The sequence below is a fragment of the Protopterus annectens genome, chromosome 6.part0 (assembly GCF_019279795.1).
Source record: "Protopterus annectens isolate FY-2018-M chromosome 6.part0, PAN1.0, whole genome shotgun sequence".
NCBI classification, from domain to species: Eukaryota; Metazoa; Chordata; order Ceratodontiformes; family Protopteridae; genus Protopterus; species Protopterus annectens.
Window position 1 is genome coordinate 285,068,429 of NC_056737.1, and position 25,795 is coordinate 285,094,223.

The 25,795-nt window shown below is 37.8% G+C and overlaps 1 protein-coding gene across 6 annotated transcripts in view; it reads right to left on the minus strand.

Moving 5' to 3' along the window:
- Positions 1-25,795, minus strand: part of LOC122804267 (neurexin-3-beta-like) — a 1,298,689-nt gene that overhangs the window by 555,333 nt on the left and 717,561 nt on the right. For all 6 annotated transcript variants that reach the window (XM_044074044.1, XM_044074043.1, XM_044074042.1 and 3 more), the window contains exon 3: positions 4,397-4,568. In XM_044074044.1, coding sequence (XP_043929979.1) covers positions 4,397-4,568 — 172 coding nt within the window. The remainder of the gene's footprint in view (positions 1-4,396; positions 4,569-25,795) is intronic.

A 25,795-nucleotide genomic window follows, 5' to 3' on the forward strand; every position in this document is an offset into this window, starting at 1 on the left:
TCCATTTATGGTAGCTAGACCCCGTCAGCTATTCAGACTGCATTCTATGACCGATGATTATAGCCAAATGACCTTTGAATGTGACAGGCAACAATGGTCACTTCTATTCAGAAGTGACAGTCAAACTATATGGCACAAAGTGCCAACAATAAGTAAAAATTGGTTGATTTTATCTCTAACTTATTTTACACATTTGAAGAAAATCCATTCCTGGCAATCAACCCCAATACGACTGAACAAGTATGGATGTGGTGAAGGTACTTGCTGAAGCTGTGGTAACAGAAATATAGATTGTTATCATATGTGATGATTATGCATTAGCAGCAGAATTATTTTATTGCAGCCACATGAGCACTGAAGAATGACATTCTACCCATCGCAGATAGAAGTTTCTGGATTTTAGGTGTATCATGGACTGACTCCAGTCTTACAAAAATGCAGAAGAAATGGCTACCCCATGCACAAACTACTATTACTGTAATCAGTCTTACACATTGGAAATGGCTAGATGTGAACATTGGTCCTGACATACTCTGTTACAGCCACAGACTGGGCATGGCAGCCCATACTGATCCAAATTGGCCTATTCTAAATTAACTTTGGTGTACCTTTTGTTTTAATGGGACACAATGGCATAAGTTATCATGATGTTGTATTGTGTGATGTTTCTATATACGTTATACAATGCATATATAGACTCAATCAGAATTTAGATTATGCCATATGCATCTAAAGTGTTTTCTATGCTGTATATGATTTTTTTTTTTTTGTAATCCATGATGTTGTCTGTTTCTGTCTTGTTGACCTTTGGACAATAAAAGATCCTTTAAAAAATAAATGTTTAAATATATAAAACTATCACTTTTATTCCCATAAGCAGGTTATTATGTAAAGCTGACTGGCATTTAATGAACATGACATATAGTGCTACTTCAAATGATCATGTATCAATAGCAGGAAGCTAATCTAAACCTTATTCCTAATGTTGTCTTTAGCATTCCTAAATTATCTGATGCCAGCATTGTATGACATTTGTGCCGCACAGTAGCTTATGTCTGTCACTCTGTATAGACAAGAGAAGTGGCTGTAAAAGTGCAATGATGTAATCAGAGAAGACAGGTGATTGGATGATGAGTGCAGATCTTATCAGACCACACAGATGATTTGAATTCAGAGCTAATCAGAGTTGACAAATAATTGGATTATGACTATGAAAATAATTAGAGAATGCATTCAGAACAGGCAAAAGGTAGACTAATTAGAACTAAGAAAGTAGCAAAGACAGGTGACAGCATCACAACACCAGAGTGAATAATAACTGCATAGCCAATTAAAGTGTACAGGCGACTGGATTAGGAGGGTTGAACTAATTAAAGCACATAGGAGACTGGATTATGAGCGCACAGCTAATTAAGGTAAGCAGCTATTTGGACAGCAGGCATTAGTCTAATCAGAGTAAGACGGTGACTGGATCATGAAAACAGAATGGGTAAGTTACTGAATCTTGATCGCTGAGTTAATTAGAGCAGGGAGATGAATGAATCAAGATTATAGAACTAAACTAACTTGACAGGTACTTAGGGCATTTGCATAGTACCAATCAGAACGGGCAGTGACTGGATCTTAATTACTGAAATAACATAATCAGGCGAGTGACCGAATCATGAAGTCTGAACTAATTGCAGGCAAGTAATAATTGCCTGAAATGTAACCTGTTGAATCAAATCAACAAGATTGGAACTATATAGCAATTAGTTCAAATTTCATGATTCATAGTATTAAAATCGTAAACATATTAAATAAAAAGTAAAATAAATGTCGGTTACATGAGTCCTTCTAGGAACACTTCATATAAGAGAAATTATTTTCAACAGTGGTGCATTCAAAAAATAAATAAATAAATTGTTGAGACATGGTGCCACATAGTTTAGAAATCTGTTGTAAAGCCTACAGGAGTTTAAATAAATAACTGTTATCAGTGTTGGTTTCTTACAAGCCTCATCACCCTTTACGATATACCTCTTTATTGCCAGAAAATTGAACAAGCAGGCACCACAGGGGTAATTCATTTTTTAACTAAAATGGTTTAGACTTTTGCTTAAAGTGTACCTCAAGGAAACAATATTAATCTGTCCAATAAAAACAGATAGCAATAAAGAAGAAACATCAAAGAACCTCCCATTCATCAATCCACCTTTCCTCTCATTAGGCTACAGTCTTTCTGATTTATTTACTTGAAAACAAAGCCAGTAAATAACATGACTTGCGTTAACTGCAGCTGTTTCATGCATTTGTCAGTTTTGTGCTGCTACATTTTACTTCAGTGACTAATTGTATTTATATTATACTTTAGATGAGGATGAACTCACGGCTGAAAAAATTATTTCTGGTGTAGCTAATAGCTATTGACATTTTCACAACTGCAGGTAGGACCTTACGACAGTTGCAATAGTGAAGTATAAATCTGTTGGATTTTGAAAACACCAGACACTGACACTGTTTAAACATGATGTCAGAAAGTCACAGAAACAATACTGATAACATCTGATATTGACAATGTTTAAAATGTGGCATCAAAAACCAAAGGATCCACATGGATCCTGTTTCTACAAGAATATAGTAAAACTTCAGACCATATGTTGTCATGGTCAAATAATTTTATGACAGTGTCTGACACTTTCAGTTTCAACCATAGTATTAGAATGTGCTTGAAGAGGAGAACATAAGTGTCATTTTTTTTTACTCCAGATGCTTTTCCTTTCCACTGATCCATTTCCATTAATGCCACATACATGTGATTTTGATATTACTTGTTTGGTGTCCTGTATATATTTAATTCTCTAGTCTCTCTCTCTTTCTCTCTCTGTCTCTACACACACCATTTGCTGTAAAATCACAAGTTGTTTTCTTCTGGTATTTCTCACTCCATCTGCTGTTATACAGGAAATCTTGGCTGATGCATATAAATGAGGAATAGCAACATTAAGGCATGATTTCCTGACACAGCTGCAGTAAAAATGTTGTTTTATGTCACTATCAGCTCAGCCTGAGTATAACTAAATAGCCATAGATAAGTAACTTAACACTTTACAGATTGAGATCATAGCTTAGAACGCCTTGACTCCTTGAGTTTAAAAAAGTAAACAATACAGGCATTCTTTCAAGCCTAAACATTTAGATGTACCTTAAAATTCTGTATCAGATATGACTACTAAAAAATCAAAGGAAGTGAAGTTAATAAAAGACCAACCAATGCATTTGGCTATTGAGGTTCAAAGAGCAGGAAATCAGCCCAGTTCCATAGCATTGAGTGATGCAGTCTAGACTATCATCCAGACAATCTGAATATGATTAGCTACTCAAATGCAGGCAGTGAGATGTGACTGTGTGGCAAATGCCAGTTTGCCATTCCAAGGTGAGGAAGTAAGGTTCTCCAAGTGATTAAATCACTTTCTGGTAGAGATTTGGGGGGTGGGGGTGATACTGTGATGAGATCCCAAGACAGGCTGACAATCACATGTTGTGGGACTGCAAGTGGTGACACATATGACATCATGCATGCTCTGCCGAATTAGGGAATCCTTTCTCCTTGCTCTCCTGAAATCCCCACACTGATCAAAATATGTTTTTCTCTATAACTTTCACATGTCTGGGGAACACTGAGGTTATGAACAGGTCAACCTCAACCTGGAAAAGGGGGTGTCCCATTTTAATGGGATGCAGTGATAGGATTCTACGACTTCCATAACAGGGGGTAATCAATGGGTATATAGGGGAAGGACAGTAAAGATAAGTGGTAGAGGTTAAGGACCCCAAAATAAAATAGGAAATCAATTCACAGTGCTATCATTGTAAGCCAGTGGAGATAGAGATAATTGCAGTAAATTAACCTTTCACTTCATTGCACTATATTTCTCCATATAAGTAAATCAAAAAGGCAAAAGTCTTCAATGTAAAATGAAATCTCATCAGACTGGCAGTCCACAGATGGACATACTCATATAAAACATAAAAAAACACTTATTGTGATGTAGGGAAATTAGTACTACAGAGAATTCCAAGTTATGATGAAAAGCAAATATGTTTTTAAATTTGGGGTGCATTTGTCCTTGAAATCTCACGTTCAGGTTGTGTTCTGATGTTACATATTGTATCAGATAAGTGAAAAGTACTGGCAAGCCACAGTAAATATGAAACTAACATTTCTATCTACTTGGTATTGTTCTCATGAACCTGAGAGACACACAATGAATGTGAGCTGATAGACCCTTCAGAGCTATTCTGAAATTAAGAAGAGTTAATCATTACATGATGCCACTGTTTAAAAAGAATATTTGAAAGTTAGATTAATACAAAACATGACTTTAAGATTTCAGTAAAGAAGGAAAGTATGTACCTGTGGGGAAGTATTCGTTGACTGGCCAGTTATCCAGCTGAAGAGTAGCATTCCCTCCATTCCTATTGAAGCGTACTACATGGTATTTCCCATCATTCACTGGGGCATTGGTGTCTTTGATGGAAATATCCATTGTACCAATGTTGAACAGGACAGCAATCATGCCTTCTTGCTAAAAAGTGAAAAAATATATAGTTTAAGTTAAAATAGCATTATATGAATCTTGTTACAATGATGGACTATAAAGCACACAGGGTATTAAATTATCATTGCTATTTTCTCTCCAAGAAAGAAGGTATAACTTTTGTTGCTGCTGCAAATCAGGCTTAGGACCATTCATTTTAAAGACAGTAGTTAAAACAGCAAGAGTTAATTTGTCAGCCTGTTCTTGACTGAACAGGTCAGTTCGTGAATTTCTGAGGAACCCTGAGTCACTGCATGGAGAAATTCTATCCTTATCTTCAAACTGCAGTGACCTCATAGTTCACGACTAGATTTAGACTTGCATGGCCATAACATTTCTCAATCCAAACTCAGTCTCAGTCATACCAAATTACTATCACATCCCATAAGTATTGAGCTCAGAAGAATGTATGCTTAGATGCATGTAAGTTATATTCTGCTCCATGACTACTGTTTTATAACATAAAGCACATATAAATATAAATATGTGTGTGTGTGTGTGTGTGTGTGTGTGTGTGTGTGTATGGCTCTACTTCATATAAACAAAAATCTACATTACTTAATATGACATCACCAAGACAACATCGCCAGAACTTGACTTAAATGAATGACCACAATGCTGAAGGATTTCACAGGATAAGTATCCAGTTGAACACCATCTAACAACAAAACACACTGCACTATCTGAAACCCGTCCAGGTAAATATACCAAGTCTGGGATCACACTACAGTGGGGAAAAGGGCAAATTTCCTCATGTTGGCCACCTGGATACTTACCCTGTGAAATTCTCCGGCATTGTGTTAGTTCGTTAAATTCAGATTTCGTTGATGTCTTCTCGGTAATGTCATTTTTAGGTACGCGGTCTTAGACCTATATATACACATAAGTGTGTGTGTGTATGTGTGTGTGTGTGTGTGTGTGTGTGTGTGTGTGTGTGTGTGTAACCTTTTGCTACACTGTAACCAGATCTTAAATGTATGACATTATGCTGTTTGTTTTTCCTGTTCTTATTGTTCTCCTTAATATCATGCAGTTTTCCATAAAAAATCTATTGTTTACATGAAATGTAACACAAAACATTGCTATATACTAATATCTCACTGTCTGTAATACTGAAGTATGTTGCTCTAGTAACACAGGGTCAGCCAAGTGAGAAGTGCCTATAATAGACAACAAACGTTGTTTGTCCTGTTTTTGTTATATGTCCATAAGCATTTTGTTGTGTGAAGAAAGAATAAATCAGCTTCAATAGTGGAGTGCATTAACACTACCATAATTATGCAGACAGATCCATCAAGAACCCTGACATGATAATTCCCCAAAACAGGAAGGGCAAACAAAGACACTAATGAGATATGCAGGAGAAGAAAAGGGAGAGTTACAGCTACACTTAAAGTCTGATGGCATCAGAACCCTACTATGTTTGCAGTTTGTTAAAGTCAACAACAACAAGACAATGAACATGTAACACCTTTCATGATGAAAGGAAGCTCCACCATAAATTGTAATAGAATCCATAGCACCCAAGATAACACAATAGTGGGAGAGGTACTCTTCCTTTAATTTGTCAGAATAACTCTCCCACCACTCTATAAGGATGGCATTATTGCAATATAAAACATATTTTTTTTGACACTGCTTATGACAAGATTCAAGTTACACCACAATTTAAGTCTGACAAATGCGAACCATCATATTCAAACAAAGTAGAATTGTAGAAAGTGATGCAAATTTCCATTTAATTATCGAATAAGAAAGAGAGGATCTTCCTCTTTACTTCATGTCAAACCTGGTGAATATGCAAGAGAGAGAGAGAGGGAGGGTTTTAGTGACCTCTGCTTAGAAAGTTCTCATCATTGGACAGTCATGCTTAACATGCACCCCTGAATCTAATTCTCCAGTGTGATGCAGCTACCATGTGATATAGGGGTAAAGTACAGAATGGGTAACTGGAAAAAATGCATTTTTTTGTAAGGCAGGTGATGGACAAAGTTTTGTAAAGTCAAGGTTGGAGTATAACAGGCAGAATAACATAATTCATCATGAATTCAGCACCTATTTTTTTCTTTACGCCTGTTTTAATATTTTTGTCAATTGCACTGAGAAACAGCTGAGAAAAAAAACTGTTACATGTTGTATATGGAAAAAATTTGTACCTGCGGTGGTGGTGCTGCGGTAGCGTTGTCACCTCACAGTAAGACATTGTCCGGTTCAATTCTCAGCAAGAGTATCTTCTGCATGGAGACATGCGTGAATGGGCGTACCTTCGTTGAAGGTTGTGGGTCAGGGCTGGTAACTCAGCACGTAAAAATCAACTACCAATCATTAGCAGACTGCAGTTCTGCTGTGGCGACCCCTAACTGGGAAAAGCCGAAAGACAGAACATATGGAAAAAATTAGTAGGTGGCTAAGGTTAGCGATGCAGATATTTCTTGATGACTGAGCCGAAAAAATGACACTGTCATGCCATTATTACAATGAGGTTGCAGGAAATCATACGTACCATTGCAGTAAGGGTAAAATTAAATCAGGATGGAGGTACAACCATATTTAAATGTAGGTGCTTGCAAGCTTCAGAATTAGTATGCCCTCAGTGCTCACAAAAATCACAATGTATTACCATGTATGTTGCTTGCTAAATACTCACAGTTGTGCCTTCACTGCACTAATATTACAAACAAATCCCAAAACTGCAACTGCGCAGCTCTTCAGTTAGAAAAAAAAATAGCAATGACTTGTACATAGAATAACTCCTGAGGAAGGCAAAACCATTAACATAACATATAAACAGCATGAGATAAACATTCAAAGATTTCTACCTCAAAGCAGTTACAAACATTTCTTCATTAAATGTTAAACCAATGAATTTTCTGAAATGAAAAAAAGTGCCAATCTAAATTAAGTGAATCATGAAGCAGTGAGCATAAAATGTGTGCCATGTTCAAGTACAGCAAATGTTATATTTCATAGCCCATAGGAGGTAACAGCTGTGTTTGCACCTGTAGGAAAACTGAAGGTCAAATTTCATGGCATAGCCTAAAACTGTGATAAATTTAAAAATGTAATCAGTAATTTGTTAAGGAGTCACATAGCCAGATCAACTTTCAGCTTACTGTTCCATAAATCCTGTTAGTTTCATCAATTAGATGGTTTGTTTCAGCTTATGACTGTTATGTTCCATTTCAGGACATTTTAATATAAGATAATATGATCCAGACTGCCAAAGAGTGGAAATCCTATAACAGAAGTCTCCTGTGTACTCAACAGCTCTAAGTTTTTAATTAACTAAGGGCAGATAGTGAAACAGCATAGAAAGTGAGAGCTACTTTCATTTGGTTTTGTATTTTAATATAAAGGACTTAATCAACAACAGACACTAAACTGCATTATCACTGTACGATTTAACAGATGAGCAATCCAAAGCAATCAATAATGCGATCGCAAGCCCATTTGAATGTTCTTTTATCTGGTAATTAGTATTCAGCTGGAGACAAATCAGTTATTAGCTGTGGATAAGGAATGAAGAGTATTTATCGATCAGATGTAATCACTGGTTCCTACTGAAAAGTCCATTTGGATGATATCCTTAGAGTTTGGGAAATATATTACTACCCCATGAGATAATAGTATCTCACTAAATTCAGACCACACTGCTGGCCAAGGGTTATGCTTGACATCAAGATGCATAGTATATGGCATAAAATAAAATCACTGCTTCTGTAGATTTTATTTTGTAATCAAAGTATTTCTATGCCATAGGTGACTGATACATTCCCAGTCTTCGTTGTAGCATACCATCTTTTTACTTTTTTCGGAGATGGAGAAATCAGCCAGCAACCATTTAAAAGAGGAACTGTACAATTTAGCCTTATATCACAAAACAAGTTCACTTAAAATTGACCAGAAGAAGCATGCTGACTTCTGATTAATAATAAGCGAATCCATCCATCCACAACCACTTTTTCCCATTTTTGTACATGGGGTTTGTGTGTTACATTAACAGTGGTAATTAACTACAGCCAACCTTCACATCACCCGATGAGTAGCCCTGCTTTAGTTGTTCTTCCAAACCACATACACGCATGCACGCTCACACCTATGTCCAGTTTAGATTGTCTAATCCACCTACTGCAGGTCTTTGGAATGTTGGAGGAAACTAGAGCATTAGCTTCTCTGCAAACTAGTACTTACACAGTTACATGGAGTAGTTAGTAAGGTGAATCTGCTGCACATGCTCCCTCCTTTCTGTTCATGATGACTCATTAAGTTCACCCAACATGAATGTGTGCAGTCATATCTTGTCTGGTTATGACCGTGCACATTTCTGGTACCTTTCTTCTCAACTCCTTCTAACAGCCTGTGTACCCTTATCTAGTCTATTTACAACCAGGCACATTTCTGGTCCCTTTTCTCTCATTTTTCTTCTAGGAGCCTGAAGTTCCCTTACTCACATGCCCTCCAGCATCTGAAATAGTGAATGCAAACTTTGCTTCTTGCATTTACCTCCCTTCCACTTGACTATAAATCCCAACATCCTGTTAGCTGCTGTCACTGCCCTTTCACTCTGCAACCAGTCCAGGTGTGGGCAACACTCATATATCTTACTCAGCTCTGTTGTCATCAGTTATATTCCCCTCATCATAAAAATTATTTATTGTTTGACTGATTGCATTTATTTACAGGGACCCATTCGCCAATAAGGTTGCCCCTTTAAAGTATAGACCTGGGAAGAAAAACTCAAAAACAGAGAAAAAATAATAACATTTCACAATTTTTAAAGTACAGAGTTTTTGGATACTGTAGTTCTGTACATTAAAAGTTTACATAAATTACAGACTTTAACGTACATTGCTATCATTCTGGTGGTAATGAAATGAACATGATATTCATTTTGAAGAAAGTTAGACAGACGACTAAAGTCATGTACCAGTCTTGTCATTACGAAGATATGGATTGCTGTTCATGCCCTGGTGAGACGTTTCGATTTTCATTGATGAAATGTACGCACTTTTTTTCTCTCTTTCTTTCTCTTCAGTTTGCATTTGGCTCTGGGTTTTAGCAATAGGGTGGTAAAAGAAAAAGAATTAGGTGAGAATTATAGTTGTGAACATTAAAGGAACAAAGTACCTATGGTAAAGGGATATACAGTGTGAAAATGAGAGCACAGTAGTTTGGATTGTGGTTATAAGTTAGTGGACAATTGGGAGGGTAGTTTTAAAATTCAATGTAAGAGATATAAGGATGGAGTTGAAACTGAAGATCACTTTTCCTCTTAGAAAAGAGGTAATAGGGTATGTTAGAACATCATAGTAGTGTTGTTGCAGTCCATATGCAGTACTTTGCATTTGTGTGTACTGAAACTCAATAGTTAAATTAAGGTAGTATTTACAAAGTTCTTTTACTTCTAACAGTGAAAGTGACTTTATGGTGTACCCTCAAAGCTTTTATTGATATGTCTATTGTCTGTTTTGAACTTGACAGTATAAGTATTGCCCATTACCACAGTTCTTTATTCTCTCCTCTACTTTGTCCTTCCCCTATCTTAATATGTTTTTGGGCAACAATACCCTAAAGACAACTACAAATACAGTCCCTTACACAACAAAACATCCATGAGCATTTATCTTAAATTCTTAACATATCTACTCCTATTCTCCTGTTTCTTGGGGTTGTAGTCTCACTGTCTGACTTCAAAACTGATGCCCTATACTATACAGATTGCTACTCCACTTTCTTCCATTCATTCTTTGAAATTCCAAAATACCCTATACCCGGACACCTCCATGTCCCACCCCCTCTTATCACTGGGAACCGAAGCAAAGCAGTCATAACAAGACACTAGTACAAGTGGATGTGGGAGCTAGGCTGATGATGACTGACCCCAGTGACTGTAGGGGATGCAACAGGTTAGTAAACAGTATGTTCTGATCCAGAAATGTAAAGGGCATATTCAATATGACACATACATATTTTTATTATCTTGGCACTTCTAGGATGCAGCTGTGATGACCCGTATCACAAGGTATGTGTATGTCCATAAGATATTCATGTAAGGGGCCTGCAGAGTGAAACAAGGTGGGGGGCAGTGATTCCTATATTCCGGTACTGCTCCCCAGCACTGGAGGATGTGATTACTTACTCCTCCTAACCGTTTACTTGCCTATGAAGTGACCACATCCATCTACAGAAACCATTACACCTATGAAAACACTACTGTCACATGCCAGTGTGTCCCCAGCTGTTTAAATGATGAAGACTATGTATTGCCCACCGTTAAAGTCTGGGTGAGTAAGGTAATGTCTGAGCCATAATGTGTCCAGTCAAGGCACTGTAATGCATAGCCTGAGTGTGTTAATGCATGCATCAATTTTATGCTGGGTTATCCTCATTGTGGTCCATAGTTGTAGATGCTGCCTCTTTGTCAGTGTCAGAATATATTGCAGACTCCTTCTCCATTTCTGCTACAGGTCTGAAAGGTAGTACAGTGATCTGCTGTAGCTGCTTACCTACCACCATGCTATATAACATGGGGCATACCACCTACAACTGATGGCAGATTTAAAGTGCATACTGCAGTGTGCTAGAAGATGTAGCCAAGTATTGGAAGCATCCATTCAGAAGTCCAGATGCACATTCATCAACATTATGGGTTTGCAACAGTGAAGTGTTGCATGCCATCTCTGCCTTGGTCTGGGGGTTCAGGTACAGATCTTCAGCCATGGTTCAAAGGCATATCCTGCAACACTTGCAATGCACAAAAGTACATACCATTATGAGTGGTCTGTGCTCTACATCAAGGGAACAGCAAATTAAGGACGCTGTAGATGGAAATGTGTGCACCTACCAACATAATGATCCTGTGCAAAGTCATCTAACATAAATTGCTGGTACAGGAATTGGATTTATTTTTATTTTACTTGTTTAGTTATTTATTAAGTGCACTTGACAAATGTGAGAATAATGGGGACTGCCTGCATGGCACATCACAAACTGAAAGTGTGACAACTAAAAGAGGTGGAGTATCAATATTCATCAAAGATAAGTACACCTCTAGAGGGTTAAACAAAATGATTCCCTTGTCAGAGCCAGTTAACTGTAGATAAGACCTCTCTCTAAGTTATTGCCAGTTATAGGATCCCTCCATGTACCAGAAGAGCCACACTGCATACTTGGATCTACTTGAAGTACTCAAGATACAACCAAACACTCTGGTTTTACATAACTTCAACCACCCATCCATAGAATGGGTAAATTATACATGTACTAACATACTTACCCAAAGGTTCTTGGACTTCATCATCTCCAATGCCCTGTACAAGTTAGTTGACACCGTCATAAGGGCCCCACACATTCTGGATCTGGTGCTCAGTAACATGGGTGATCGTTGCACCATCCCATGTGTGCAGCCCTCCCTAGTGAGGTTGGATCATAAATCAGTCTCATTAGAAGTAACAATAACATCTATTCCCCATTAGCAGCAACTAGACTAAAAAACCTCTCCAAAGCCAATTACAACCTAAAATGTGACAGAATTAATAGCGTCACAGCCCCTGTTCTAATTGATGGCATGGATACCTATACTGGGATTTGCACCAATGCCTTGTATAAGCATATATACAAATCTATTGACTCAGCCATAAGTGATAGGATGAAACTAAGATCCTCAAGAAAGAGCAAGCCTGTCTGGTGGACATCCACTATTAACAGGTTATACAATAAGAGAAAGAAATTACTGTCCAAGAGCAGGAAGGAACGATCTCTGAACTGGAAGTATTCCCTCCTCAGCTTAAACAAACAAATAAGACACCTCATAAGGCATTGTAAAGCTAGCTATGAATCCAAATTAGCATCCTTCACTAAGAATAACCATAAGGCCTTCTTTAGCTCCATCAGAAATCTTAAAGGAAAAACCTAGATCTGCCCAGAACTGGTTGTTAATGGCACCACATAAACTGAACCCACAGAAATAGCCAAACTGCTAGCTGAATGGTTCAGTGAAAACTTCTCCCCCCTGTTCCCACCACATATCCCCTAAGTATCCCTACTACCTGCCGTCCACCTAGCATCTCCAAAAAGCAGGTCATAAATGCTCTCTCTAAAGCCAAAAACACAGCCTCTGTGGAACCTAATAATATCACAGACTGCATTCTAAATGGATTAAAATAGGAACTAGCTGCACCACTGGGTACCCTTTTTAACCACAATCTAAGCATTGGTTTTGTACCTGCTGAATGGAAACAGCAACTGTCATCCTGTTACATAAAGGAAGCACTGCCACAGACCCCGGGAACTACAGATCAATAAGCCTGACCAGGCTAATCTGCAAGGCTATGGACAGAATAATCATGGACCTTATCAATAAAGAAATAGGAGACCTCCAAATACTCGACTTGACCCAGTATGGCTTCATTAAAGGGAGATCCTGTCTCTTGAACTTTGGTGGACTTCTTTGAGACAGTCACCAAATCTCTGTATGAAGGCAAATCTCTGCATATGGCATACCTGGACCTAGACCTGCACCTGGCCAAGGCCTTTCCCACTTTTTCCCACTCAGGAATCATTGATAAACTCTCCCAGCTGGAGATCAACCTGTATATTGTCAAGTGAGTTGAAAACTGGCTCACCAATAGAATGTACACAGTCAAAATAGGAGACTCTACCTCCATCAGCAGATCAATAACCATTCGTGTTCCACAGGAATCTATTGTTTGGAATCTACTTCTCGGATGTACAGGCTAATATAAAAATCCTATGGCTGACAATGTTTGCTGATGACTGCAAACTGGGTGCAGTCATTGAGTCCCCAAATGATGTCAACATCCTACAAGAGGGACTTACACAGACAAACAACTGGTGCTAAAGTCATGGGCTAAAACTCGATGCAAAAAAATGCATTATCATCCCTGTCAGCCAGGGCAATGTCCCTGCAGAGTACCACATTAATAACAACACTCTAAGCATGCAATCAGTGTCAAGAGATTTGGGCACACAGGTTGACAGCAACCTTTCCTTTGACTACCACATTTCCACAGTACTTACACTTTGTTGTCATTTAGATTTGAATCTAAATTGAGTTTTTTCAAAATGTTTTAACATGAAACTTGTTGTTAGTGATTTGTGTCGCCAGAGTCAAGGAATGACATCATTTTGATATGTTTAAATTTTTAAATTTTGTTATTTTTGTTTGTCTTTTGAAGCTTCTACTTTGGTGGAATTGGAATTTCAAACGAATTTCATTAAAATACGCTTCTTCATTTTGGAACCTGGTGTCCTACACTTTCGTTTTGCTTAAGATTTCGCTTGTTTGTTTTTTTCAAACATTTCCACAGTGGTAAGAAAGGCTTTCTACATCACCCACCTCATAGGTAAGGGCACTGCATCCAGAACAAAAGAGGTTAGAACCCCCCTGTACTCCTCCTCATCAGGCCAATAATAGATTACAGTGTTACCTGTGCTATGTACCTTACCAGGCACCTGCAACAATTGGAAAGACCTCAAAAGTTTCTTACAAAAAAAGTTCAGACTCTTCAACATATATCATATGTTGACAGACTGAAATCACTGTCACTATACTGTGTATCTTACTGACTACTAAGAGGTGACCTCTGCCTTGCATATAAAGCAAACTCATATCCTGCTCTAATGGAAATGTTGCACATTTGTAAATGAAATGGTATAAAATGCACTCGCTCTAGTATATGACATCAACAGGACTTTCTGGATGGACCTCACAGAGGTTACCTTTCCTCTGGAACAAACTTCCATTTCAGGTGAAGTAGACCCCCTTGCTGACCTTATTTAAGTGTAATTTGGATGACTGGATGGGAAACTTCAAATTCACCCTGGAAGTTTCACCTGTAACCCTCTTTGAATGGGGAAATAGTTGTTGACTTAGCTCCTCTTAATACCTTGATATTCTTGGGAACAGGGGTTGTACTTGGCTAAGCTTCTAAGGGCACTAGGGCCATTAGCCCATGAACCTATAAAATGCCAAGTGTTCTGCACACCACGTTGCAGATGATGCAGGGGATTCCCTTCCAGCTGATATATAGAATGCCATGTAGAGCAATATTGATGCAAACAGTAGCCCTGAGGACCTCAGGAAAATAATAATGTTTTAGAATGTCTTTGTAGTGGTGGTTCTCTTCTCTACACTCCATGAAAGCCAATCTGCTCCTCTACATGCTGCAGTATCACATCAAAAACTGGTATGGGATTCATGCAGCTGGAAAAGTTTTAACTTGTTTACTACTGGAAGCTGAAAAGTCCCCAGAGCAAGGATGGCTAGTAATACGCAACCTTCATGACCACTGAGATAGGCAGTCTATGCATCACCCCACTCCCACCTGGATTCTATTTTTAGGAAGCTCATGTCTCCTCACTACCCTATAGTGTCTGTCTCCACACTGTAGCAGTCAGCAGTGTCCTAGTCGTGGAGGTGGTGGTATGTCTGCCAGTGGCAGATAAAGTCGTGATTACCGAGAGTGATGACTTTCTGCATCATGGATACTGGTTCCAAAGGATACCACTAATGCATCTGGCTCAGCTAATGCTGATGTTACTCCTAGCATCATAGCAGATGTGAAGCTCCTGTACATCAAAACATACTGGAATTCACAACAGATGAACACCATGCCTCTTAGCAATAAGTATATATGTTTTTAAATTGCACAGCCATGTTTGATGTCATCATTTGCACATACAATGGTTTTCATTAGCATTAAGCAGTCATGTTGCATACCATGCATACTGCTCTATTGCTCTCATAGCCCATTCTTGCTGCTTGTGTATCTGACTCACCCTTTCCTGCACATCACCACTAAGTTTTCTGTTTCATACAACAGTGTATTCTGATTGTTTTCAAATAACCCCATTCTTTAAGCAAGATGATATTTTCAGTTTGCAATCACCAACAGAATGTTTGTTTGATGATACTACACGTTGACCTAGACATATAATATTTTGGAATCCAGTCTACTGTTTCAGCCTATATTTTGTTTCTGTGATATCCTTTACTATTTGTCTCTCTCTTACCAGCTGTAATCTCCTGCAGCTTAATTTTTGTGTCATTTTTGTCCCCATGCATATCAAACTTCAGGGCTTCTTTTAATAAGACATTGCACTCTTCAACGGGGGACAATCAGCCAGGCAGCTACAAAGGTGCTTTGTACAGTGGCAGGCATCCCAAGAAGGACAGTATTTTTTCTTTTTTAGCCTAGCCCATCCCTAGGGCAATGTGAGCCTTGTGTCACAAAAAGGATTGCTTATGCCCTTCTAATATATGTGCATGCACTCTTACATGTGCCATCGTGTGCTACGGTACCCTTGGGACCCACTCCCAAAGTTTCCTGGCAGGGGCTCCTTGTATCACGGTAGTCCTTTGATCTCAAGCCAAGGTCACTTCATTAGGGCAGCCATATCAGCTAGGCAGGAACCACAATCACAACCTCCCCCTCAGCATGCCTAGCCTCCATGCCTATGCTTTCAATTGCCTGAGTCAATAGTTCAACTCAAGTTACCAGGAGTGTACTTTACTTCCATCTGTGCGTGTTTAACGTATCTTAAGATTTCTGCTCATGTTCTCCTCTATGTGTTGTTTGTCATAGCAAATTTCTATGGAGACGTAGTTGAATCAGATTTTAGGATAATCACTTCAACCGTATCTAATTCTTACTCTCTCTTTCTCTCTCTCTCTATATATATATATATATATATATATATATATATATATATAATATAATGTGTTTACAACTATTATTTATAAATCTGATTATTTACTCTATGTTTTAGACTAATCTCTGTGTATTGTTGATTGTCTTGTGTGTTTGTATCAAAGCATGTGTAATTGCATGCATATTTTTTCTTTGTTTCTCTCTCTGGTTAAATGTGTTTATATTGTTTGGAGATTTTCTTTGTAAGGTTATAATAAATATACTCTCAGCCCAGTGGACTTCTATGGTCAAAAAAAAATCTTAACACTACTTACAGGTTATAATTTACAATTGAATTACACTGGCGTTGTCAATATATGCTTTCTTTTAACCTGATTTTTGAGTTTTCTAGCTATAATTATAGATTCACAGATTATTAGATATTCCAAGGTCGCTGAGGCTCATGACTTTTTTCACCTTGCCAGCATCCTCTCTCAGGCAGTACTACTTTTTTCCAGTAGGGCCATATCAGAATCCTGCAGTAAATTTATCAATACTTATCCAGTCATTCAGTAGAGAGTTGTACTGCTTAACATGCAGGGGAATTTTATTGCAGAAGTTTTGGAGCCACTGGATAATTAACCTGTCCTTCTACTGTGTTTTATGTATTGGTGAAGATTTCAGTGCAGTGGTGTGTCGGTTAGAGTTGTCCCCTCACAGCAAGGGTTCTCCGGTTTGATTCTCATCTGTGGTGCCATCTGTGGGGAGTCTGCATGTCCTCCCTGCATTCACATGTGTTTCCTCCAGGTGCTCCGGTTCCTTCCCCGTTCCAAAGACATGTGTCTGGAGTGTTTCTCCCTGGGTATTCACTGAAAATGGGCGCTGTGCCAGTCGGACTTTCCCAGTAAACAAATGTTAAATAAATAACACTTAGGTTCCTGATTCTAGTATTAATGGAGATATTGGAGGTGTGGAGAAACAGGAGATCCAGGACAACTGCTTCTTAACTCTAAGCCCTCATTTTACCTTATAAAAATCCATTCCTTAATACTACTACTACTCAGACAAATTTGGTCTAAATGCAGTGATAAGGATTCATTATACTCTTTCTGAGATGAACAAGAAACAAAGAATTAGATGAAAATCAGTGTACATAACAGCACTAGTTTATAAATACAGAGTGGATTGTATAAGAGCAGCATCCTTTCTCTACTGGATATTTTTTAATTGTTATCTATTGATTTAAAATGACTGACTAGGCATACAGATATTAGAGTTGTGCATGCTACACGGTCTAATGTTTGCATTTCTTGCCTTAAGAAGGACACTGTTGTTTCTTTATCCAGTGAAGCCTTGTGCATCTGGCAAGACAGGGCATCTTGCATCATCAGCAGCAGGAGAGAGACTGCAATGGGATTGTAACACTGCAAATTAAGGATAGAAAAAGTGTGACAGGACACTTGGCTCTGTTGTGGTACACCAACTGATACCCATGGGTTGTGGCTGCAACATAACAAGTGCAAAGCAGTTGATGGCTCAGGTGGTAGCTGTTAGCTACATAGTCTTTTATAACATAGATTTCCTAAAATTCAGTTTTTATAAACATCTTTATTAAATGCACCCCCCATTCCCATTAATCCTTTATCAAACAATAGGAGTAACACCTTTTTCCCTACAACCTGTCTTTACTGACATGATAAAAAACTACTAAGAAAAGTGAAACCCACAACCATAGCAGTTTATGCCAATGCCATCTCTTTCCCTGTATGCAATCTCATTAACAGTTCCATTACTGAACACCTTGTCCCAACAAGTTCATATATTACTCCTTATCACAAAGGTGGCAGCTCAACAGAATTATCCAGTTACTGTCCAACTGCAATACTCTCACTCTTCTCCAAGGTTCTAGAGAGATGCATACACGTACGCAAATTATGGACTTCCTACTTGCTGACAAATTACTTTCAATACTCAACAAGGTTTATGACCCATTCACAGTACCACTTCTGCTCTTATGACTTTCACTAATACAGCCAACCACCACATAAATAATGACAAATTAGTCTCCTCTGTCTTTCCAGACCTTTCAAAAACCTTTGATATGGTGTCGCATAGTAAATTTTAAAGGTACTTGCTGAACTGAATCTAAGCCAGACTACTCCTTCTTGATTCAAAGACTACCTAACTGGCTGTCAGCAAGCAATACAATAACTACAAAGCCTCTCACCTCTATTAAATTTCACCCTAGGAGTCCCCCCAAGGTTCAATCCTTGGTTCCGTATGCTTCACTCTCTTTACCAATAAGCTAGAGGTTATTCTCTGTTAAAATATGCGGACAACACCCCACTGGTACGTGCTGCTTCTTTTTTACATCAGTAGAGGCTTCGCTGACTAATCCCCAACTTATTCTGAACCCCAACAAAACCAAGCTCATGCTTTCCTCCCCCACTAGAACTACTGCCCCACCCGTTCAATATCTTGCCCTTCAATAACACCATCATCTCTCCCATAGCCCAAACTAAACTTTTAGGTGTAGAAACCAATAGTTGCATGACATTTGATATCCATATCACCCAGACCGTCAAGTAAAGTCCACTAAAAGCTAGGTGTACTATACAGAAATAAGAAATATTTTACTAACCACACAAAAGCCACCATAGCTAGAACACATCTTATCTCAACTCTTCTTTATGCCTCTCCAATTCTTACAAACCTTAGGAAATCAGATTTAGCAAAATTAGAATTCTGTTATAATAAAATTGCTAAGTTTGCAACAGACTCTACCTCCTGGACACATCACTGCACTGTACTCAAACAACTCAATTGATTAGAGCTCCCTCAACTGATATAATTTGCCATGGAACATAAAGTCCTACACCAACCAGAGAAAACTCCTGCACTACAACTAAATTACATCCTTACTCCAGTAAACATGCATTACATTCTAGTAGCAAATCCCTGTTAAACGTTTCCAAAGCTAACAATACCGCAGGCAACTTCCTCTTCTCAAACTGCATAGCTAAAATCTGGTATACTTTGCCAACAGAAACATCGTCTACCACCTTATCTCACTTGAAAATAACACTTAAATCTCACTTATCTAAAACAAGGCTGTGCTCCTACACTAATCCAGGATAGATATGATTTCCACACTAATTTCCTATCTACTCCACTAGACAAAGTAAATCGACTTGGTGTACAAAAGACCTATTCCCCCATAACCGGGTTACACTAGTGCTCTGTTCAAAGTGCAGGATGTAGCTAGCATCTCACTAGAGACAAGCATCACATATCCGCCAAGGTTATTTTACTCTGAATCCCAGAACAGAAGGATTAAAGTTTAAACACTTTTCTTCATGATAAAATTAAAAAACTGTTCCTACATCAGGTCTCCTTTGAATCTTCCTCTACAACAAGCATAATAATCTAATGGCTCAACATCTGTTGTACAGATTATAGTTCTTGTCAGTAATACCGAACCACTCACGTTATGTTCATTATACATAGTGTCTCCTGATCTTGTAATTTGGTGATGAGCTAACCTTATTCCTATATTTGACTCTATGCTATATTGTAAATATGTATATTCCAATGTATTATATGGGATGTTTATAAATTTTAACATGCATAACTTTGTGTAACAAATGTGGAGTCATGTATATGTATAGTTTGTATATGTAAAAGTTTTCATTTCATTGTATTAAATGTGGGGCTTTTCTCCCTGGGCCTCCATTGAAAAAAGGATTTTAGTCCAACCAGACTTTCCTGGTAAACAAATGTACAATCAAATGAGTAATAAATTAAATCACAGCTGAAAAAAGATGGCTGCTTATAGGTATTATCAGTCATTTTTTTATCTAAACCCTGTTGCCCTGCAAATAACATCACTGTCAAGATGATTTCATTTTATTCACGTGACAGAATCATTTCAAAAAAGTGCTTTGCATTTCAATGCCCACAATAGTACAGTTACTTTATGCATATAAGTAACTTACTTCACTGAAGGCAAGCACTGGAGGGCAAAATCAGACTTTATTTTATCTCAGACGGTTATCATCTTCACTTGTGAGCCACTTAGGTCCCAATCTTACATTCTTTTCTGCAGCAGTGACTATGAACCAGTCTAAGACCACTGGTTATACAGTGAGAGGTGCTAAGCAATACTGCTGCTAATGCTTTGGGAGGTATATAAGTGATACTTGTTAAATGCTGTGGGTGGTACTAAGTATTACTAGTACAAACATGGTGGGAGGTACTAAGAAATACCAGTGTTAACATTATGAGAGGTACTGTCTGATACAGACACTAACACTGTGAGAGAGTCTGTTTCACACAGATGATATTATCATGGAAAACTGGAGTAGAAAGATTGTGGGAAGTACTACCTAGCACTAATAAAATAGGAGAAACTATTTAACATGACTGTTAATATTGTGGGAGGAACAATATGACAATAGTACTAAGGTTATGGGAAGTAATATCTGACACTTGCTCTAATATCACTGGAGATACTACAGTATTAGATGCCACTCCTAATACTGAGGGAAGCAGACTATGATGACGTTGTGGGAAATGGCATGTTATCTCAATGATATTATTTTAAGAAGTACTACTTAATACTAGAGCAAATACTGTAGAAGGTACTCTCTGAGGCCATTGCAATTACAGTGAGATATAAGTGCTATCTGATACCGTGGATATGTTATAGGAGATTATTGGTAATTCTGTGAGTGGAACCATCTGAAAATAATGCAGATATTTTAATACATACTTTTAGTCACTGGCAAAAATACTGTAAGGTATTCTCTCTCTGGGACAGGTTCTAATTTATAGATTATATAAGACTGGTGATAGAAGGAGGTTCTGTCATAGACTGTGCAATTACTGAAAGAGTGTACTACCTGAAAATGGTGGTAATACTCTGAGAGGCCAATGCTAATATCAGGAGAGATACTGTTACTGAATGCTACGTATATGGAGAAAAATGCCCTCTAAGACTGATACAGATATTGAGACAGGTATTATCTGATACATGTGGCTAATACTGAAATGAGTGGTGTGTTTAACAATGCCAGTATTGTAGTCATTGGTGGGAGTTATTATCCGATACAGATGCTAATATTGTAAGAGATGTTATGATAGGCAAGTGTTAATAATGTAGCACTGGTATTAATACTAAGTTTCAATCATATATGTACAATGAGAATTATTTATGGGAATAGTGTTGAAACTGTTGGTGTACATTCTGACTCTAATGCTAATATTGTGTAAAGTAGGATGTGAAAATAGATTTACATTTGTGGCCTTGCACGTTGGGATGTTTTCTTTAATACCAAAGTTTATATTATGGAAAGTAATGTAAGAGACTTGGCTGCTACTATGGGATGTTGTTTCCAAGGCCTTTGCTTATGTTATACATGGTTTCACCTAAAGTTGATTCTTAGACAGGTGAGAGGTTGGATCGTGCTTACACTATTATCCAGCAGCAGCTGTGTTCAGACGTCTATCAGTATAGTACTGAGTCTAGACAATAGAGGGATAACACAGACAATGGAAAGATAACACAGACAGTTGTTCTTCACAGTCTCATGAATAAGACTGGTGCCAAAAATTTCAGGCAGTTTGTTTTCCTCTGCACTAGAGAAGAAGGCATATGACTATTGCTATGAAGTTTTAAGTTCCTTACATCTAATAAAATGAAAAATATTAAGCTGCACCTATCAGCAGGTGGACTATAAATTATTCTGTCACTTAGCAGCTGCTTAAAAAAGTGGGTCAGTGAAGAATGGCTCAGGTGGCGACTTCAAATTTTTGTAATTCCTTTATTCTTCATATATTGTGCTGCAAAAAGCAGGGGAGAGTACAGGTCCAACTCTAGTTGACATGCAGGGTTATCTGTAAGCAGAGTGAAAGCCAATAGCTGGTTGTGAAACACTGATTTGTGTAAGGAAAAATAGTGGTGTGTGAAGATGGGTGGGCAGAGGATTTGCCCCTGGTACCAGTTCTGTTAAATGTCTGCAAGAAGATATACACATTTTAACAGTTGACATTTAATCAGTTCTTGTTCTTCTTCTTTCGGCTTTTCCTGGTTAGGAGTCGCCACAGTGGAACTCCGGTCCGTTAATGATTGGCAGTAGATTTTTACGGTGCTGAGGTGCCAGCCTGAAGCCCAGCCTTCAAAGAAGGCATGCCCATTCACGCCTGTCTTTCGAATGCCACTCGACAATGGGGAGGGCATGCAGACTCCACACAGAAGGCGCTCCACCCAAGAATCGAATGGGAGAACCTCTTGCTGTGAGGCAACAACTCTACCATCGCAAATAACAGTTGACATTTAATCAGTAACAAAAAAAATACAGAATTAAATAAGCATTTAAGCTAGAAGTGGGTTGCCACCTTACCAATGTGTGCTAACCCAACCCATAAACCTGTCCCTACCCTTAACACTTACCCTGTACCTTACCTAACAAAAATCCTTTCTGTAACACTACTACTTGCACAAATTTTATCTAAATCTAATCATATGAGTCTGGTTATGGGATCACAAAAGAAAACTGTTTTTGTGATTTTATTTTAGGTTAGTTGGTTTAGCTTTCAGGACACTGGCTTTCCAAAATACCAGTATCAATCAGTCTGTGTTCAATGCTTTTGCATTTTAATCAGCCAATGTATATATATATATATACATATATATATATATATATATATATATATATATATATATATATATATCTACACACACACACACACACACACATCTATATATATATATATATATATATATATATATATATATATATATATATATGTATATTTCTGTATAAATATACACACACATATATATATATATATATATATATATATATATATGTGTGTGTGTGTGTGTGTGTGTGTGTGTGTGTGTGTGTGTGTGTGTGTGTGTGTGTGTGTGCTACACAACTTATTGCTGCACTCATTTTATCGGGTGGTGAAATGATTGTGTTTTCCATCACTGGTGCAGTTTGCTGAAATATGTAACGGTCAAAGTTCATTATATCGACCTTGGAGTTCCACTGTGGCGACCCCTAACTGGGAAAAGCCGAAAGACACAACAACAACAACGTATTTCAAGGTTTTTGTCCTTTTTACAAGTTTGTATGACTCAGGAGTTAGTATATAGAATTTGTGAGTATGGGAGCTTGAAGCCTTTCATGTAAAAAATGTTTTTTTTTGTTTTACTTTTCATAATCGCAAATGTGACTTATTGGTTTACATTTGCGATTACTTTTTTGCAATGATTTTAGTAGTCATTAAAGGAAATCACTGGTTTGATGTTTTGTACTTTGATCAAACTCATCCGTGGTGATTCATTATAAACTCATAAATACAGATAAATACACATATACATGATTGTGACATCTAACGTTGAACACTCTTTGAGCATCTGCAAAAAGAGAAATTGTTTTAGAATGAATCTAAAATTATAGTAAATAAACAAAACTAAGCGGTTTTCTTTCTCGCAGGGGGCAGTCACCCATCCTCCCCTCAGTACCTGCTGATTACCCACTCAGACAGGAAAACTCCCTTATCCTGCTGCAACGCAATCTCACACAATATGCTGCAGGTAAAAACTTCTTACAAAAGAAAGTCTCATCATATGAGTGTTCTCTTTTTTTTAACTGTTCAAAAAGTGCTTGCTCATGTAAGTGTTTGCTCTTTTAACCTAGAACCATATACATATATTCACTTACATATATGTATCACAAACCAGGAATGTACATCAACCTCATATTTTCTGCATGTGTAATGCATTAAAATAGAGTAGTGCGCTGACTGCATACGATGAGAGGGAGTGTACGTGTCATTCCATGCTCCACCTCCTCTAGTGCCCCTCCCCCCTGCACCAGAGAAAACAGTCTATAAGACAATATCCCTTCTTAGCTTGTGTCTGCTGATTTGTTCATATTCCTGCACTGTAACCACTCTTGCCCCATGACACAGAGCTATCAGTCTTTCAGTATTAGAAAGCATAGTCTTCAATTAAAGACCAAAAACATTCTCAGTACACAAGAGCACAGTACTGAAAATAAACTGGATAATACCAAAATGACCAAAAAAAAAAGCTAGAACATGCAATGAAAAAGCAGAGTAAGAGGAGTAATGAAACGATGCTGAGAGATACCCAGGATATCAGAAAACGAGGACATGATGACTAAGCAATATTCAAAACTCACTCATTATTATACAGACATACAGTAGTAGCTGCCTTATTTTGTATGAATTGTTTTGAGTCTCTATGAAGTGGTGTTTCTATTAAATAAGAATGCCTGTGCAGTGACCACAAAACAAACTGTGACATGCAAACTCTTAAGTTCAAAATTTAATTTTAAATGCACCAGATCACCTCCCCATGAAATTATTTTTCCACTCAGAGAATGAGTTTGGATTTCATAGCAATTTCAATCAACACCAGTAGCTGACAAGCAGGATTGTACATGTATCAAAACTCATTTTCCTTTTACAAGTTACTAAATCTAATTTGCTAGACTTGGCTGTTGGATGGATACAGAGACAGAAATCGCTAACATCACTTGCACTTTTGAAATAGTAGCATTTCTCTACTTAAATAAACATGTTTCTTCAGCAAGTATATAAAAAAAAATGGAACTCAAAAAGCTTTTCACAATCTAGAATGAGATTGCAGCAGACTTATAAAATCACTAGAGTAAAGTCAAAATGAAGTCAAGTACAGTAATGGAGCTGGAAACATGGCAGTTCATTATAACATACACACACAGCCATCATTTAGTCTCTGTGTTTTTAGGCCCGAGTACATGCAGAAATCTGAGACAGGCAGAAAGTACTGCGACTTTTCAAACATACGTTTATTTATATAACGCCTTAAATTCTCTTGAATATTGAACAGTAGTTTCTGTTTTTGTAAAAGATTCAGTACCCAAGGAAAGAAAATATACCTTGTTCTAAGAATGAGAATTTGTGACACAACCACAGTTCCTACTCGGTCATTCATAGACAACAGGGGACAATCCGTGGCACAACCACAGTTCCTACTCAATGTCATTCATAAACAACAGTAGGGGACAATCTGTGACACAACCACAGTGCCTACTCGATGTTATTCATAGACAACAGCAAGGGACAATCTGTGACACGACCACAGTTTCTATTCAATGTCATTCATAGACAACAGTAGGGGACAATCTGTGACACAACCACAGTGCCTACTCGATGTTATTCATAGACAACAGTAGGGGACAATCTGTGACACGACCACAGTGCCTAATCGATGTCATTCATAGACAACAGTAGGGGACAATCCGTGACACAACCACAGTGCCTACTCATTGTCTCCTTTTCTGTTCTGTGACTGACTATCTGTGATACAACCGCTGTTCCTACACATTGTCACTCCTAGAAAACGGTAAGGAACAATTTATGCTACAACCACAGATTCCACTCATTGTTTCCCACCCTGTTCTATGAATGACTATTTGAGATACTACCAAGATTAAAAAATAATTTTTTGCCAAATATGTAGTGAAAGAGTTGTGTTGAGCCAAAGAG